The 17,007-nt window shown below is 26.5% G+C and overlaps 2 protein-coding genes across 2 annotated transcripts; both read right to left on the reverse strand.

The window, feature by feature from the left end:
* Positions 1-904: 904 nt before the first annotated feature.
* Positions 905-2,247, reverse strand: LOC105843965 (melanopsin-B). Its single transcript, XM_065788738.1, has one exon. It carries the CDS (start codon positions 2,169-2,171, stop codon positions 1,269-1,271), a length of 903 nt encoding a protein of 300 aa, XP_065644810.1. The 5' UTR covers positions 2,172-2,247; the 3' UTR covers positions 905-1,268.
* A 13,908-nt stretch (positions 2,248-16,155) lies between these two features.
* Positions 16,156-16,609, reverse strand: LOC136074569 (uncharacterized). Its single transcript, XM_065786902.1, has 2 exons — positions 16,470-16,609; positions 16,156-16,372 (listed from the first exon to the last, which is right to left on the reverse strand). The coding sequence occupies exons 1-2, from the start codon at positions 16,607-16,609 to the stop codon at positions 16,156-16,158; spliced, it is 357 nt and encodes a 118-aa protein (XP_065642974.1).
* Between the last annotated feature and the right edge of the window lie 398 nt (positions 16,610-17,007).

A 17,007-nucleotide genomic window follows, 5' to 3' on the forward strand; every position in this document is an offset into this window, starting at 1 on the left:
TCAGAAGACTTCATCAACTATTAATATGCAACAAGCAACGTGAAACGTTTTACGGCTGTGCAACGGATTTGTTTTTAAACTTAAGCATTATTTTCCATTCGGATAATGCGGCTAGAGTTAAACTATATATATATATATATATATATATATATATATATATATATATATATATATATATATATATATATATATATATATATATATATATATATATATATATATATATATATATATATATATATATATATATATATATATTATATATATATATATATATATATATATATATATATATATATATATATATATATATATATATATATATATATATATATATATATATATATATATACATATATATATAAATTGTCTTTTAGTTTATACAAGAAATCTTTCTAATTGTTATTAAAGTTTTATTAAAAAAGGTTTTGACAATAAAACTTTCTTACTGAAAAAAATTTTTCATTCAAAATTAAAAACTCAAGTCAAAAATGTAAAAAAATAAATCTATAATAAAAATCATCAATATCTTTCGGTCAAAGCCTTAAAAACGTAGCAACCACGACTTGTACACAGTAAGTAGTCGAGTGTGACTCATAACACTATTTTTTTTTTCTATATTAAATAAGTTTGTGCTAGAATAAAAAAAGAGTCAAGAGCTTAAAGAACTAAAAATCATATTTAATATTGTTTTTTATTTCCGTTGTTGTGCTATTTGACTAATTGACTCAACTAAAAAGTTTGCATTAAATGATAATTTACTTAAATTATTTATTTTAAATAATATATTTAAATACATGTTTTTGAAAATGCTTTAATGCAATTATTTATTTTTTATCGCAAACGTTTAGCAAACTTTCTTGTTCGTAAAAGGTTTTCTAAGTTTTTGTAAAAGATTGAGAAAGCATGGGGAAGGGGATGTTAGATAATTAATAACTGTAATGTTTTTAACTACAAAATTTAATTGCGATTTTAAGGCACTACATGATTTTCATTGGTTGATTGATTTAAAGTCTTTTTTAAAATTGATTCGTTACATTTAATTTTTTTTTTTGTTTGAGAGAGAGTTTACAAAGTAATTTAATAGGTAAAACGTGGTGGTTATCAGAAAGTAAAGTGATAGATTTAAATTAAACACATTCATATAGTTTCTAAGTGCCACCTAAAGTAGATTATCTATGTAAATTTTTGCTGCTTTTCTAAGTGCCACCTAAAGTAGATTATCTATGTAAATTTTTGCTGTTCATTTGGTTTAAAATTAGTTGTCTTCAATGTTGACTTCTACTTATGAAATAAGATGCATTCCATGATTTGCTTGTAAAACGTTTTTTGAATAGTCCATCCTTCCAATAATAAATAAAGGGGTTTACTAATGCAGATAACTTTCCTAAAAAGGCAGCTGAATGAAATAGCCATTTTGGTATTCTAATTAACGTAAAAGCTGATAAACAACCAATTGTAGCATACGGTGACCAACAAATTATAAAAGATATTACCATTAATACAAATGACGAAAACGCTTTTCTTTCTTTTTCTTTGTATCTTTTTGTTTCTACGTTTTCTTTACCATATGTCACATAAAAAAACTTATACTTTGAGCGCATCACTTTGGCTGTATATATACATGAAATTAAAATTGATACAATAGGAATTAAAAATCCAAAAGTCACTATCATTATCAAATAAACTTTATCAGCAATAGTTTTAGGAGAAAAGTCAATTGAACATCTAGAGTGCGTATCTTCTAATGTATATGAAGAAAATCCAAAAAGAGGAAAAACAGCCCAAATAAATCCATAGATCCATGAAATAAAACCAATTTTTCTAAATAATGTTTTGTAGTTAATTTGATTACAATGGAAACATGTACTTAAGAGCACCATTCTTGAAAGGGCCATTAAAGTAAGCATTGCAATTGTCGTAAATGAAGGAAAAGCAATAAAAAAGGCAGACAGTTTGCATAACATAGTAGCTTTTTGTAATTTAGCATCAATAAAGAGAGCTGGTATATATCCTGCAATACTTTGTAATAAATCACTGAAAGACAAGTTAATACACAATATAACGTAATTGTTTTTTTTTTGTTTTTTGAAGAGGAAATACAAAGAAACAATGTTAGTAAAAATAGCAACTGAAATAATCGTAATAAGTGTAAACTTTACTTCATCCATTATTTTTCTTTTTCCATTTCTACTTCATTCATTATTCTTCTAAGAAAAGCAATCAGTATTAAAAGCTAAAGTTTATTTAAGTAGATTTTTTTCGTTATTTTAGTAGAGTTTTATAAAAAATATTTGTTATAATTGCGACTAAATAAATAATATATTGTTTACCATAATAGTATGTAGTTTATATATTACATAATATAAAGTTTAGCATAATAAATTAGTGTTTAAAATAGAGTTAAAATGAATTTGATTTTACAAAAATCTATCTTTTGACTCTACTGTATACAGTACATATGTATTGAAGTTTTTTTTTTTTTTTTATCAAACAGTAAAAAGATGTTTCAAAGTCATCTTTTGCTATACGTAGTAATTAATTAAGGTAAAGCAAAGAATACAGCGGCAAAAGAAATATTTTTCTTTCGTGATATTTAAATCTGTTTTGTTCAGATTGTTATCAGATATAAAGTCTTACGTCTGATGACGTAAAAAGGCTGATTTATAATATCTTTTACTTCAAATATGGAATGCTTGCATGCTTCTTCAAGTATTGAAACATTTTTGCAACTTTCTACTAAATTTTTACAAATTTTAAAAATGCGAAAATTTCAATTTTGTATTTTCTGAAAATTTTTGAGTTGGCATTAAGAACGGTAAATACGCTTTTAGTCGCGTTTAAGAGTATACCAAGCTGCTTTTGAGGATGTACCGAGCCACGTTTGCGGGTGTAATAAAAAGCTGTATAGTTTATCATCATACATTGGGGTGAAACAATTTGAAAATTTTTTGAAATTAGATTTGCCTTAGTAACAAACCATTGTCTTTTAGTAAAAAAAAATTTATTATCTTTTATTTAGATAAGCTATTGGTTACTCTAGGGCCGAACAATTTTCATCCTGGGACTCAAAAGAAGCTTAGTAAGATGTTTGTTGTGAATTAAAAAAATTTTAATAAATTTAAATTTTTGGTAAAAAAAAAAAATAGCGAACAGTTGCTTCATTGCAAATTTCGTTGAAAACGGGGGTTTTTTACAAAAAAAAATTTTATATCTTTTATAACATTAATTTTATATTAAAATCGGTAATTTTTTCAAAATCAGCATATAGTTCTGGTTTTTTTGAGTTTCAATATTAGTGATAATATTTTTTCACTAATATTAGAATCCGTCATAACTCTTGGATCGTAAAGGAACCTCAAGAACTCATTTAAATCCACAAAATATTTTTTACATTTCTGATTAATAGAACATCATTTGTGTTTCAGAAATATTTGTTTTTAAACTTGTTTTTACAATGAAAATCGCCACACCCTGTTTTACATTTTAAATACCCAAAATATTTCTACAACTTGAGTTAATTAGTTACGTTAATTATTCTTTAGTATGTCAATTTTTCTTCGTTGTTTATTAAAAAATTTAAAATCATATGGATTTATTTACTTAATTTATCTTTGCATATGAATGTCCTCTAAAATTTAATTGTATTTTCTCCTATATAGAAACACTACAGAAAATTCCAATAAGTCATGGGTCAGTATTTTGTTCACCTGTTGTTTCTCTTTTTCTGTCAACTATAAAAAATTAAAATAACGTTATTATATAAACTTTTTTTAAATATTTTTCAACAATTTTAAAAATTTTTTTAATGTGTATAACCTTAGTAGACTACTTCCTTCCAAAGTTCTTATTTATTCCGTTTCCTGCGATTCTTTTATATCTCTTAAAATACTTTTGTTGTCTCCGCATTATTTTTTCAATATAGTTTTTTCACTCGTCCTTTCGAATAACGTGTTAATCAAAATTAAAGTTTGTTCAGTTCAGTCCTGAATTTCTTAATTAAAATATTTTATTACAAATGCAGCGCTTTAACACTTTGCTAATTAATTCAAATAATTGATTTAAAAACGTATAAAATTAAGATTGGAACACCTAGTTTAAGACCACAACGGTATATTCGTATTAAAATGAATTTAAGTATATTTTAATTCTAAAAAAATAAATATAATTTTTTAAATTTACATACGAAGTGACTATTTCTTTGACCAAAACAAGTATATAATCTCTAGGATATTTGTCCGACCAAAAAAAAAATATTTAATTTGCACACAAGTATGTATTGTAAAAAAAGAGGTCCTGGGGTCGAGCTTATAAATTTTTTTACAGTCGTAAAATGAAACCGGCGGAATTTTTTCTGGGACTTTTTCAGCCGTAAATTTAGAGTCGTAAAATGTTTTTCAATTGAATGTTATAAAACTTTTCCGCATCAAATTTTGTATCTATGCCCTGAATTTTTTTTTAGAAATCTATTTTCCGGATCAATTACATTCTCAAGAAATAAAAGATCAAAAACAAAGTCTCGTTGAGTTGAAGATTCAAAAACATTCTAAACCACAGTGTTCTACAACTAAATATTCATATCTTTGTATCTTCAACAAAAATTTACTTAGGTTTTTTTCTCCGGAATATTTTGACGGTAAACGTTCGGACATTAAAAAGTTTATCTTCGGTAGTTTTTGAAAATATTTTATAACATTGAGTTATAAAATATATTTTTAATAATTACCTCGTTCGAATTGTGCTTTGGAAACTTTTGAATATTAATTTTTATTGCAAAGCGTACATAGCTTTATTTCAAAATGTACATAGTTTTATATGTATTATTACTATTGTTTAATAATAGTTTCATTATTATTTAATAAGTATTATATTATTATTAATTAGTTTTTTATTTAACTTAATTTAATAAGTCATCAAAAGTTCATACACTGATAAAGCCAGAGAGCCGTGACGCAGCGGAGTGTACAAAGATTAACCAAGGGTTTTGTTATGGGCAGACATTTAATAAGTTTTCACAATTACACATATTAAAACCTTTCCGTTAAAATTTACGACTACTTTTTACACAATTCAGAATGAAGTTCTTTATCATAATCGCTTATAAAAATAAATTAATAACCCATATTTTAATTTACTTTTTTAAGTTATAAAAATTTAAATAACTTGTGTAAACAAATTATATTCCTATGTAATCATATAATATAATAATTTACGCAAAAATTTATTCTTCTAACAATAATTTCGGCTACAATTTATAATTTTATATATATATATATATATATATATATATATATATATATATATATATATATATATATATATATATATATATATATATATATATATATATATATATATATATATACAATGCAATTTTGGTTTTATCATTTTTGAAAATGTTAAAAGTCAAAACAGTTAAATCAAGAATTGAAAATACTTGTTTATTTTACTAAAATTTGCTGTTGTACATTATAAAAATTAAAATTTACCGTACTTAATTGAAAAAATTTAAGAAATTATATTTACTAAAAAAAAGTTTCACAATAAACACAGTTATTTATTCTTCTTGAAATTTTGGAGCAATGCAACACTTTAAGCAACAACTTCAATCTGATCAAGTATTTTCAAAAGTTATTATGAGATTGATATTAGGACAAAATTATTTGACACATTTGATAAAATGCGTCGATTAGTATTGATCGTTATCAAAACGAGTTATATTTTCTGCTGCTTGTTATTATTTTCTTATTTTAAAAGTTGATGTGGAGCTTTGCAACTATGTATTAAAAAACGCCATCTTGACCCGTAAAAAAGGGAGAAAGATGGCAAGATTTCATCTGCCAGGGGTCGATGTTATAAAACTTTTTACCGGTGGTAAAATATACCGCCGTAAATTATTTTTTTTTGAGTGTTATAAAATATTTTCAAAAATTACCGAAGATAAACTTTGTACTGCCGAAACGTTTACCTTCGAAAAATGTTCTGGGGGTAAAACATAAAGAGATTTTTTGTTGAAGATCCAAAGATATGAATATTTAGTTGTAGGAAACTGTTGTTCAGAATGTTTTTGAATCTTCAACTTAAAAAGAGGTTGTTTTTGACAACCCTTTATGTCTTGAAAATATTATTGATCCAGACAATAGATTTTAAAAATAAATTCAGAGCATAGGTACTTACAAAATTTTATGCGGAAAAGTTGTATGACATTGAATTGAAAAACATTTTAAGACTCTAAATTTACGGCGGTAAAAAGTTCCAGAGTAAAAATTCTGCCGGTGGCATTTTAAGGCGGTAAAATGTTTTACAACATTGACTCCTGGTTTAACAGAAAAGTTAAAAAATGAGTGAAAAAGAAACTGTTAACATAGCTTGTATTTTAAAATACTTGTTGGTTTTTTTAACCAGTTGAATTTTTTATGTTAACATGATTTTAAACTCGAAAAAAATTTTGTATGCTTAAAATAATTATCGCGGATTATGATTATGCTAATCAATAGTGTTTTTGAAATTTTATAAAGTTGAAAACAGAAAACGCAAAATAAGTCTTGCCCGATTACGTGACCAGATGACAAGTTTATAAATTTTACATTTTTAACTGTTATTACAAATTTTTGCACTTGTTATATAAGTTTATAAAATGAGTCACAACGAGACGAGTTGATGTCTCTCTTTTTCTCTTTTTTCGTTTTACTTGAAAAATAAAGAAAAATTCGGTTTTTACACAACCGAGTTTTAAAACTCGGTTTAGTAAAAGTTAAGTAAAGTTTTGCTTTATTTTATATTTTTATTAACCCTAGGTAAGGAGATAAATCAGAAAAATTATGAAATAGAAGAGGAAATAGGAATTATAAGATTTATTTTTATGATAAAAAAAAAAGTTGTCAAAAGCTAAAAACAGTAGTTTTTATGAACAAAAGTTTTTGTTTTTTTTTTGTTTGTTTTTTGTTTCCTAAATAATATGTATGATAAGTTGTGCAAATACATAAGAGCTAGCCCGAGCAAGAAGAAGACATCTACTGCCTGAAATTTACTACTGAAAGTCGTAAACGATATATAATAGAAAGAATTCTACATAAAACTATAAATAAGAGAAAAAACACTTAGTTTTAATTTATAGCTAAAAATTTTTTTTTTTGAGAATAGTAATTGTTTTATCATTTGTCATTTACAATAAATATATGGTTTTGGCTGCTTAAGAAACATTCTTAAATTGTTTTACTGTTTTTTAAGAGCACGATAGTTTTTTAAGTTTTTGCAAATTTTTTTTCTCCTTCTAAAAGAGAAATAATTAATAATAAATATTAAAAATAAAAATAATAATATTAATCTAATCTAAGATCTATCGAATTACGTAACAATACTGTTTTCTTTATCATCATACTTTAAAAATAAATTTCTTGCAGATATTAATTTTTTTTTGTTTTTTTGTTTTTTTTTAACATTTAGGTAAAGCTTTTCACATTTTCAATGCAAATTAATTTACCACATCAATTTCATAACATGAAACTTAAAGTATGGTTTAAGCTAATAGCTTTGCAAATGTTTTTGCCTTAAATGCATCTTTTCCAGAACTCAGTTTGCTTTACGTGTGTTCTTTTTCCTGCGCTTTGTTTTTCCTTGGATTTGTTAATGGATGAGTTTTAGCATATCTCAACCTTCTGTTGAGCCATGAATTGGTGTTACTCATGTAGTTATTTTTTACATAACATTTCTTTTAGTTAAAAATTTGTTGTTAGACCTGGAATTTTATCAAGATCAATAATATTTTTTTCCAACTCAAAGCTTTGTCTTTTCAATAAGTTTGCCTATCTTTTTGTTTCATAGATATAGAAAAACGTGCCATTTAGGGCTGATAAAAAAAACCGTACTTCCGTACCTCTGCAATAGGCCGGACTCTCCATTTGGTAGCGGAGTTGCGAAAACGTTTTCTCAAAGAAAACGTGGTATTGGACTGAGATCGCTACAAAAAAAAAATCCGAAGCGCTAATTCAAATTTAGAAAAAAGCGCTTCCATTCAAATTTAGAAAAATGGTTTAAATCAAAGAACATTTCATTTACTAAAAAACGAAGTGAAAAGAAAATGTTGTGAAAGAGTTATAAAAATAATTTTAAATTTCAAATTGATTAAAAAAATTTGGAACCTACGCATGTGCACTATATGCCATATGTTTACAACTAGCCTGACTGCATTAAGCAGATACTTGCGTTGATCTAGACTTTTCCATTATCTCATTAAGATTAATCTTTATATCAAGTTGAACTTTTAAAAATACAATGGTAGAACAGCTGCAGGTTTCTTTTAGTGAATGATCATAACAATAAATAATTAAATGTATTATATATATGTATATATATATATATATATATATATATATATATATATATATATATATATATATATATATATATATATATATATATATATATATATATATATATATATATACATATATATATATATGTGTGTGTGAGAGTGTGTGTGTGTGTGTGTGTGTGTGTGTGTGTGTGTGTGTGTGTGTGTGTGTGTGTGTGTGTGTGTGTGTGTGTGTGTGTGTGTGATATAAAATAAACATAAAATAATTTATTATTGACATGTTTCGTAAATTTATTTTTAAATTTCATAGCAACCGCGGCGCAGTGGCTAGAGTTCTTTCACAGAACCATGAGGTTCTATGTTCGATGCCGGCTCTGGTCGAATAAGTGACATGTTTAAAGAAAGACGTGTTTTCCTGGTTAAATGTTTTTCCGCGGTACTCTGTGATAAGACCTTTAGGTTTTCTTGGAGCACTACCCGTTGTGCAAAACACTGTTGATTCAACATTGATCCGATGGTGTTGAATGGTAATCAACGGGGATCAACAAGTTAACACTAATAACCTAACGGTGTTAAAATCGCCTTTTACAACCGTTGTTAAGACACTGTTGCTTCAACGCCATTTCAACGCTAATAAAACTTTATCAGGCACGCTTATATACGCGTGCTTGGTATAGTTTTATATGGAATATGGAATAATTTAAAATTTGATATAGGTGCAATTTTTACTTCATGATAACAATAAAATTGATGTAAATCTTAAACTAATTTCAAAATTTTGATAAATATGCCACTGATTATGGATTACATAAGAGACTGGCGCAATAATAATAGACTGATTAAAAATTTATTAAAAAAAGATTGTAGAGATAACAAAGTTCTTTCAATAGGTTCTACTTCAGCAGATTTTACTGAATAAAATAACAAGTAAATTTCAATTGAAAACAATTATCAACAATCAATTTAAAATATTGTCTGTACAGAGAAAGATTTGATAAGTTGTTATTCCTCTGACTCTGACAGGATAAAAAATCTTTCTTGTAATTGTATTTTATCTAATGAAAATGATAGCATTTACTTTGATATTGATTCTTCAGATAATGAAAAACCATACAACAGTAAAACAGAAGTAAGTGAAAAAATAGAAATAGTTAATCAAGATGTAACAACCATAACTTTTCTTCGAACGTGGTCTTTAAAGTCATTAAAACTGATCATTAAAACTGCTTTTATTGTTACATTTAACTTATGTTTCGTTAGATCAATATCTAAAACCTTAAAAGAATCGCAACTAGACAGACTTTTGCAATTAATTGATGTAGGGGAAAACGAGGCAAGATGGTAAATTAGGCAAAATGGCTTTTCATATAACCACTTAACAACAAAACTTAAAAGTTGATGAAGACGAAACAGTATTTATATCTTGTATTTTAAAACGTCGTTTTTAAATATTGTTAAAGCAATTTTATATGCTTAAGTTTACTTTTTGCGCTTAAAAAAAAATACCCCGGTTTCCATTATTCATAATGAATGGTGTCCTTCAGGTGTAACTCTTTTTAATAATATTTTTTTGCGGCGCGTGTTTATTTGCGTAACTTTAGAGTAGTTGGTAGTCTTTAAAATTTTATAAAATTGGAGGCCAAAATCACTTAACAAGTCATCTTGCCCCAGTCACATGACCAGATGACAAATTTATGAACTTTTTATTTTAGTTTCTATTTCAAACTTCTTTGCAAAATGAAAAGTTATGCAGGCAATGAATCATGATGATAACATAAACATACTGACAAAGTATTATTGCTTTATGACTGAAAGTTTTGCAATGACTTTGAGCTTTCAAAACTGGCATTACAGCCAGCGCAAGAAAATTTTTAGACTATGAGATTTAATTCTAATTTGTGTGTGTGTCTTTTAATAGTAGTAAACATTAATTTTATTAAAACATCTTTTCAATATTTATGAATAATTTTTTTTATTTACATTTTTGTGTAGATAGAGTAAATTCTTATAAATGGAAGCTTAAAATATCATATACTCAGTATTTCCACTTTGCATGATATTTCACGTTTTGTAAGATTTTTTTCTGACATGATTTTTGATTTTATGTAAGATTTCATAATTTTTGTAAGATTTTTTTATTTTTGAATATAAAATTTCTAGGAATAAAATATTTTCACAAGTTTCTGAATTTCAATAGATTTAGAAATTTGTGAAATACAATAGGTTTAGAAATTTGTGAAAACAAGATATTTTCACAAATTTCTAAATCCATTGTACTACTGTGAATTCGGTAAGTTAACATTACGTGCTAGTAGTCACGACAATAAATGTGTTAGGTACACGCCGTTCGCGTGTATTTTAATGACTTTTAAATAATAATAATCTATATATAATTAGTCCAGTCAATGCTTAATGCCGTCAGTTACAGATTTAGTTACAATTTTGTAGAAATTCTGAAAAAATTTCATTTACTAAACTGCGCTCCTCATGATATTGTTCTTTCAATGAATGTTTAACGTCATCGTTTTTCTGTTTTCTGTATAACATACCTTTTTCTAAACTTCGCACGTTGTTTGAGAAAGACCACAAGTTTAAAAAGGCCACGAGGTCCTTCAACTTTCAACGAGCTGTGTGAGTAGTGCTGCTTTTTGTAAAACGTTTATACTTTTGTTTTAAGTTTTTACCTTTTGGTTTATATTTATTTAATTTTTTTAAGCTTGTTAATTTTAACGTTGTTTGTATATGCTTTTTTAGCTTTTGTTAAAATTTTTTTTAGAACTAAAAGCTTTATAGATTTTACAGCAAATTTTTGTTTGAACTTTTTAATTTGTTATTTTTAGCTTTTCTGTTTTATTAGCATTTCTGTTTGCTATCTGTCTGTCTTTTAAATGATATTGATTTTTTTCATTGTTATTAAAGATGGAAACAATTAATGAAAGTAAACGGAAAAAGTATCAATAATGACGCAGGTTTGTATCTAACTTTAAATCGGTTTTATTTCTTCTTGCATCTTTGCAGTTTCATCATTATCTATCTTCAATTAGTTTTTTAGTGCCTGAATTGCTTCTAAGTTGCATAATTAGTAAATTTTGTCACAGAACTTGCAGTTTGAATATCTTCTTACATTCAATAAAAATTTCAACTCAAGTTGAATATATTTTAAGTTAGTTGAGTCGTATTTTATATAAGTGAGCTAACAAAGTAAAAAACGCATCTCGCATATTGCGTAATTCAAAAAAAGTAAAACTCAAAGACATAAACATGAAAAGGTTCTTCCGTTTTGAAAAATATTTTATATTCGTTTAAAAAGAGTTTGCATAAGTAAAGATTTTTTAATTAAGGATTTTCGTTCTAAAGATATAATTAAAAATATGAAACTAAAAATTTAACAAAAGTTTATAAAATATATTATTTTCTACATACATATTTATACTTCGTATTTTGTAACGATTTTTCATTCGAAAAATGCGTGACTTCTAAATTGCTTTTCTGCTTTTTTGCTTACGGAAGTAAAATACGACTCAACCTTTTAAATTTATAAATTTTAATTGAGTTTAAGTCATTTCGCAAGCTTAATTCATTCTAAGGAGAAAAAGGGAGGGGGGAAGAAAGGGTGTGGGGATTTTTTAATTAAATCTTATTTCAATTTAAAAATAACTAACAATTTAAAATAAAATTTAAAAAAAAGGCAATTTATCTTCGGCCTCTAATAAAAATCTCAAAATTCAAATTAATATTATTTACAAAACATGCCTTTAAACAATTTTAATATTTGCGTGGCTTGCGGTCAAATTATCAGCTGTTTTGTCGAATAACTTTAATAGGATTTTATATGCTTAATTAAGTATTATATTACGGCAAAGAATAACTAAAAAATCATTTTCAACGTATCGATATTTACTATAGATGGACGGTTTTTAAAGCCTGGTTATATTGCAAGTTTTTTTTTTATCAGTGACTGATAAAAAGAGCTAATAAATAAAGATAAAAATGACTGATCTTTTAATGTATAAGATCGGTTTACACTTTTTTTTAGTTTTGAAATAAATTTTTTTGTTGATATTAAATAAAAATTTTTGGTAAGGGGTTTTGGGTCTTGAAAAGCTTACGGAAATTTTTCCGAAAACTAACAAACGTCCCTTTCCATACTTTTAATAATCCTAAGCTTTCCTTGTAGTTAATACACGGGAGGGGGACGCGTGCTTTTTTATTTGATTGATTTCTATTTTGATATTGACTTTTCTTTAAATATAATATTTTATTTGTAACATAAGTTTAACTTTTAGTTTATCCTAAGAGAGCCGATAAAGGCATCATCGTTGTGGCATATAGTGAATTTTGTTATAGAGTTTGTGGTTGAAATATCTTATTAAATTCAAAATAATCATATTTTAATTTGAATTTAATATATTTTAATTTGGTATATTTTAATTGAATTTAAGTTCATGAAAAGTTTGGGATTTTTATTTATGTATTTGATTTCTTTTTAGTTAACGATGGCGATAAAGAAAATGCTGAAAGTAAGTTTAAAAATTGTATACTCTCGGGTGCTTAATACAACGGAGGAGGGTGGTAACAAAAGGGGGGCGGGGAATTTTAGTATAGATTTAAATAAACAGGGTGGGTGGGGGCTGTCTTAATAAAAGGGTGGGTGAGAATTTTTTACAGAACACAAATAAAATAATTTAATTGTAGAGTGGCTTGCGGTTAAATGCGCATTTCTTCTATATATTTTTTTTGATTTTATTTTAATTTTTACTAAATGAGCTTAGGGTGGGTGGGGAAAATTTTCAAAAATTAATAAACGTCCCCTCCCGTGTATTAAGCACAGAATAAAAGTTTGAGGATTTACTTGACTTTGATCTGAAACATAAGATTTAGTTTGTAACGTACAAGTTTAATTTTTAAGTTTTCAATATTTTATTAAAAAACTTTTTATCATTGTTTAGTTAGTCTCAAAAAGTCTTTGCACTTAAGAAGATCAATCAGTTTTTTCCCAATGTTTCTATAAACTCCTCGTCTCTGTTTGTCTGTGAGCATTAAATCTTGCAATCGATTTTTGAGTCACTTCTTGATAATAGATTTTCTTTAAATTTTGCGTACATACTCTTGCTTGATGACAATACAATATTTGATAGCTAGTTTGGCAATAAGTCAATTAATTCAGTTAATTTTAATTAAGTTTGTTTTTATATGGAAAGAAGAATTTTTAAAATAAGGATATTATTTGTTTTCTGCTAATGTCTTGTTTAGCTTATTTGGATAAGGCGTCGACTTCGTAAACAGAATGTCAGTAAACAGAAAACAGTGGTTCGAGACCCGCCTATTTCTAAGTTTGTTTTGTTTTTTTACACGTGCATGCAGCCGAATGTTAATAAAATAAAATATATATATATTTTTATAGCATATAAAAGCATTGGGTTTTAAAAATCGTTTTTAGTTTTACTTGTTTGCTATTATATCACTTTTGTTATATTTGTTACCAGGATTTGGTTTATTTGTAAATCTCGAATTTTGAAACTTTACTTTTTACTACTCTATATACTTAAGTTTTAAAGTTTTTTGTAACAAAAAAATTAGTTATACTATAATTAGTACAATTAATATGTAGTTATTAATAAATTTGAAGTATATAATGAATTACTAATCCAAAATTTAACATTAATATAGCTTAATTTGGCAACCTTTTTGGTGATTGACCAGCCTTTCAGGTGATTCTTGGTGATTCACCCCCCCTCCTCCTTTCCTAATCAAATCTGTAGAATCGCCTTTGCAGCCCCTTTTAAAAATTTACAAGTATCTTAATTTTTTTATTCTTTTAGACAACTTTACGGATGAAATGAAAAAAATTAGTGAAATATTTTTTTAATTGAAGCATTTATATCATTTTTATATTTAAATATTATATTTTCATTATAGATATTTTTTTAAGGTTCAGCATTTTTTTATCTTTAGTGTCAACGAGAACTTCAAATCTTCAACTCGATTGTTTTTCCATAAATGGACCAACTGGAAGCGGAAAAATGTTTACATAAAATTAATTGATTACTGAAACCATAAGTGTAAGTTTAAAATCTGCTTCAGCTGCATGCTCTGACATAGCAGCAACTCTTACAAATGGAAGCATATTAGATAGCTTATTCTACCTACCCCAACTACCTATCACAATATTGAATAACAGCATAAGTAATGTAACTTCGAACTCTATACATGGGTACATTTTAGGGTAAGTTACTTTGTCTTTACTTGATGAAACATTAATGATACCTAAACATGCCTTAAATACAATTGATAGGTTGTTAAAATGCTTTCAAAAAGATCTTTCTGTTTGGAGGTAAAGTCATTTTTTTAGTAATGACTTTAGACAAAAACTGCCTGTTGTAAAAAATGTTTTTATGTGTATTAAATACTTTTTACATTTGCAATGGCTACAGAAATTTCATTGCAGATTTTTTTAATCAATCACTATCAATTAATGTAGATGTGTCTAAACACCTACAAAGAGAGGTCAAAGAGTATTTTAGTGCTGATCAATTTGTGAGTGATAACCTTAGTGAAAAAAATAACTTACCTGTTGAACTTTTGAACAGCTTAACTTCTTTAGGTATTGTTTAAAATTAAAAGTTGGTTGTGCAACTATTGTGCAACTATTCTAATCAAATATTTAGATCACAGTGCTGAATTATGCAATGGCAATAAAATAAAAGATGTTCTTCGAAATAATCATGTTAATTATTTCGAAGAAATATTGAATTTTATCATTGATTTATTAGATTGTTTTATGTTAAAACATGATTTTAATTTAGTAAATTTATATATGACTTAAAATTTACCGTATATTTTAGTAAATTATATGATTTGAAGTTTACTATATTATTCATGAGTTTGCAGTTAGAACCAGAATTCTACGTAATTGAGGTAAAAATAATTTTGTTTACTGGTATCATTACAAAATCATTTTTATAGCTTTTTCTTTTATGGCTATTTTGTACTTTTGTTCTACTTGTACTATGTACTATGTACTTGTGCTATGTTGTGTAATTAACAATTTTGTATGTAACTATGTTGTGTAATTAACAATTTTGTATGAAACTATGTTGTGTAATGAACAACATTACATTTGTTCATAATAAATCATTAAACGGTTCATAATGATTTGTTGTTTGTCTTTTCATTCTTTTAACGCAGTGTCTTAAAGATGCTGTCAGCCTCTCTTTCTTTATTGATCAATAAAGGGACAAATTAATGGAGCCCTCGATGTTATTATTAAGTTCAGAGGTATTTCAGATACTATAATAATAAGTTTTTATTGATTTAATATGTGATGGTCTGAAGTCTTTATGTCATTAACTAAAAGCGAGCAGAGCTATATATAGATTATTTGTAAATAAACTTTTATTTTATTATAATTTGGAGATAACATATATAATATATAGATATATAGAGTTAAATTGTTATTATTGGTTTATTTACTAATTTAATAATTTAACAAGATTTTACTCTCATCAATATGATCTTTAGCGCGGATGACAACCTTACAGAGGTTTGGCATTCGAGAGAGAAACTGAACTAATGTTTTAAAACTAAAAACTAAAAGTTTTTCCGGGCATTTTGGAGACATTCCGTGATTCCGTGACTATTATATTAGTTGGAAACGTAATGTGTACTCTACTGTTCAGCTCATCCTATAGTTTCTGTAAAGGGTTTATATCGGGTTTTTGTATAGGGTTTATATAGGGTGATTGTGGAAGCCAAGTCATGATTTAAAGCACTTTCTGCTTTTCTTTTGTCTTTAAATAACTTTAACATAAACCAAAAAATTTGAACCCTTTACCAATATTTCAATTACCACATGGCACCACATGATGAATCAAAATACTACGGTACACTTTTTTATCCATTGTTGATTTGATTTGAACTAAATCATCAACCTTTCCTCCTCCTCCTCCTCCGAAACCACCGCAAATCATAACATTACTACCACCGTGTTTCACTGAATGGCTCAAACAAATATTACTAATACGTTCACCTACCAATCGTTCAACATATAGGCGTCGTCTGTTTCCAAATAATTCAAAATTTGTTTCTTCATTAGTACAAAAACTTTTTTCATTGATCCAATGTCCACAGTTTATGATCTCTTTCCCATTTAAACCGTTTTTGTTTATTTACACGCCGTAACAAAGGTTTTCGACACGCTAGAAGACCAATTAGTCCAACTCTACGTAGTCGTCTCTTGACCGTATCAACTGATATTGGAGTTTTTCTTTCTTTTTTTAATTCTTCTTTAATCATAGTGACTGGAAGTCAACTATTATGTTTGCTCGTAACAACAATTTGTTTATTTTCCATCTTTGTTGTGCATCACGGTCTTCCTGTCGGTTTTTTAGTCGAGTTCGTCCCAGTTGTTTATAATCGTGTTAACGTGTATATTACATTTGAATTTTCAGTCTTTTTGCTATTTTATCACACAATTACCCTTCTTCAGATGAAATCTGAATTTTCGCACGTAGTTAAATTGAATATTCTGTTCTAGTTTTCTTTTTTCGACTCATGTTCGTAAAAGTCTTGCAAAAAAAAAGTTCATTACCAAGTTGTTAGTATGCGCACAAAGCTAGAAATTATGTTCGGTAACTACACACAAAAACCCATCTACAATATATATTCAGTAATAGAACTTGTATTTTAAATAG

Source organism: Hydra vulgaris, chromosome 01, assembly GCF_038396675.1.
Source record: "Hydra vulgaris chromosome 01, alternate assembly HydraT2T_AEP".
NCBI lineage: Eukaryota > Metazoa > Cnidaria > Hydrozoa > Anthoathecata > Hydridae > Hydra > Hydra vulgaris.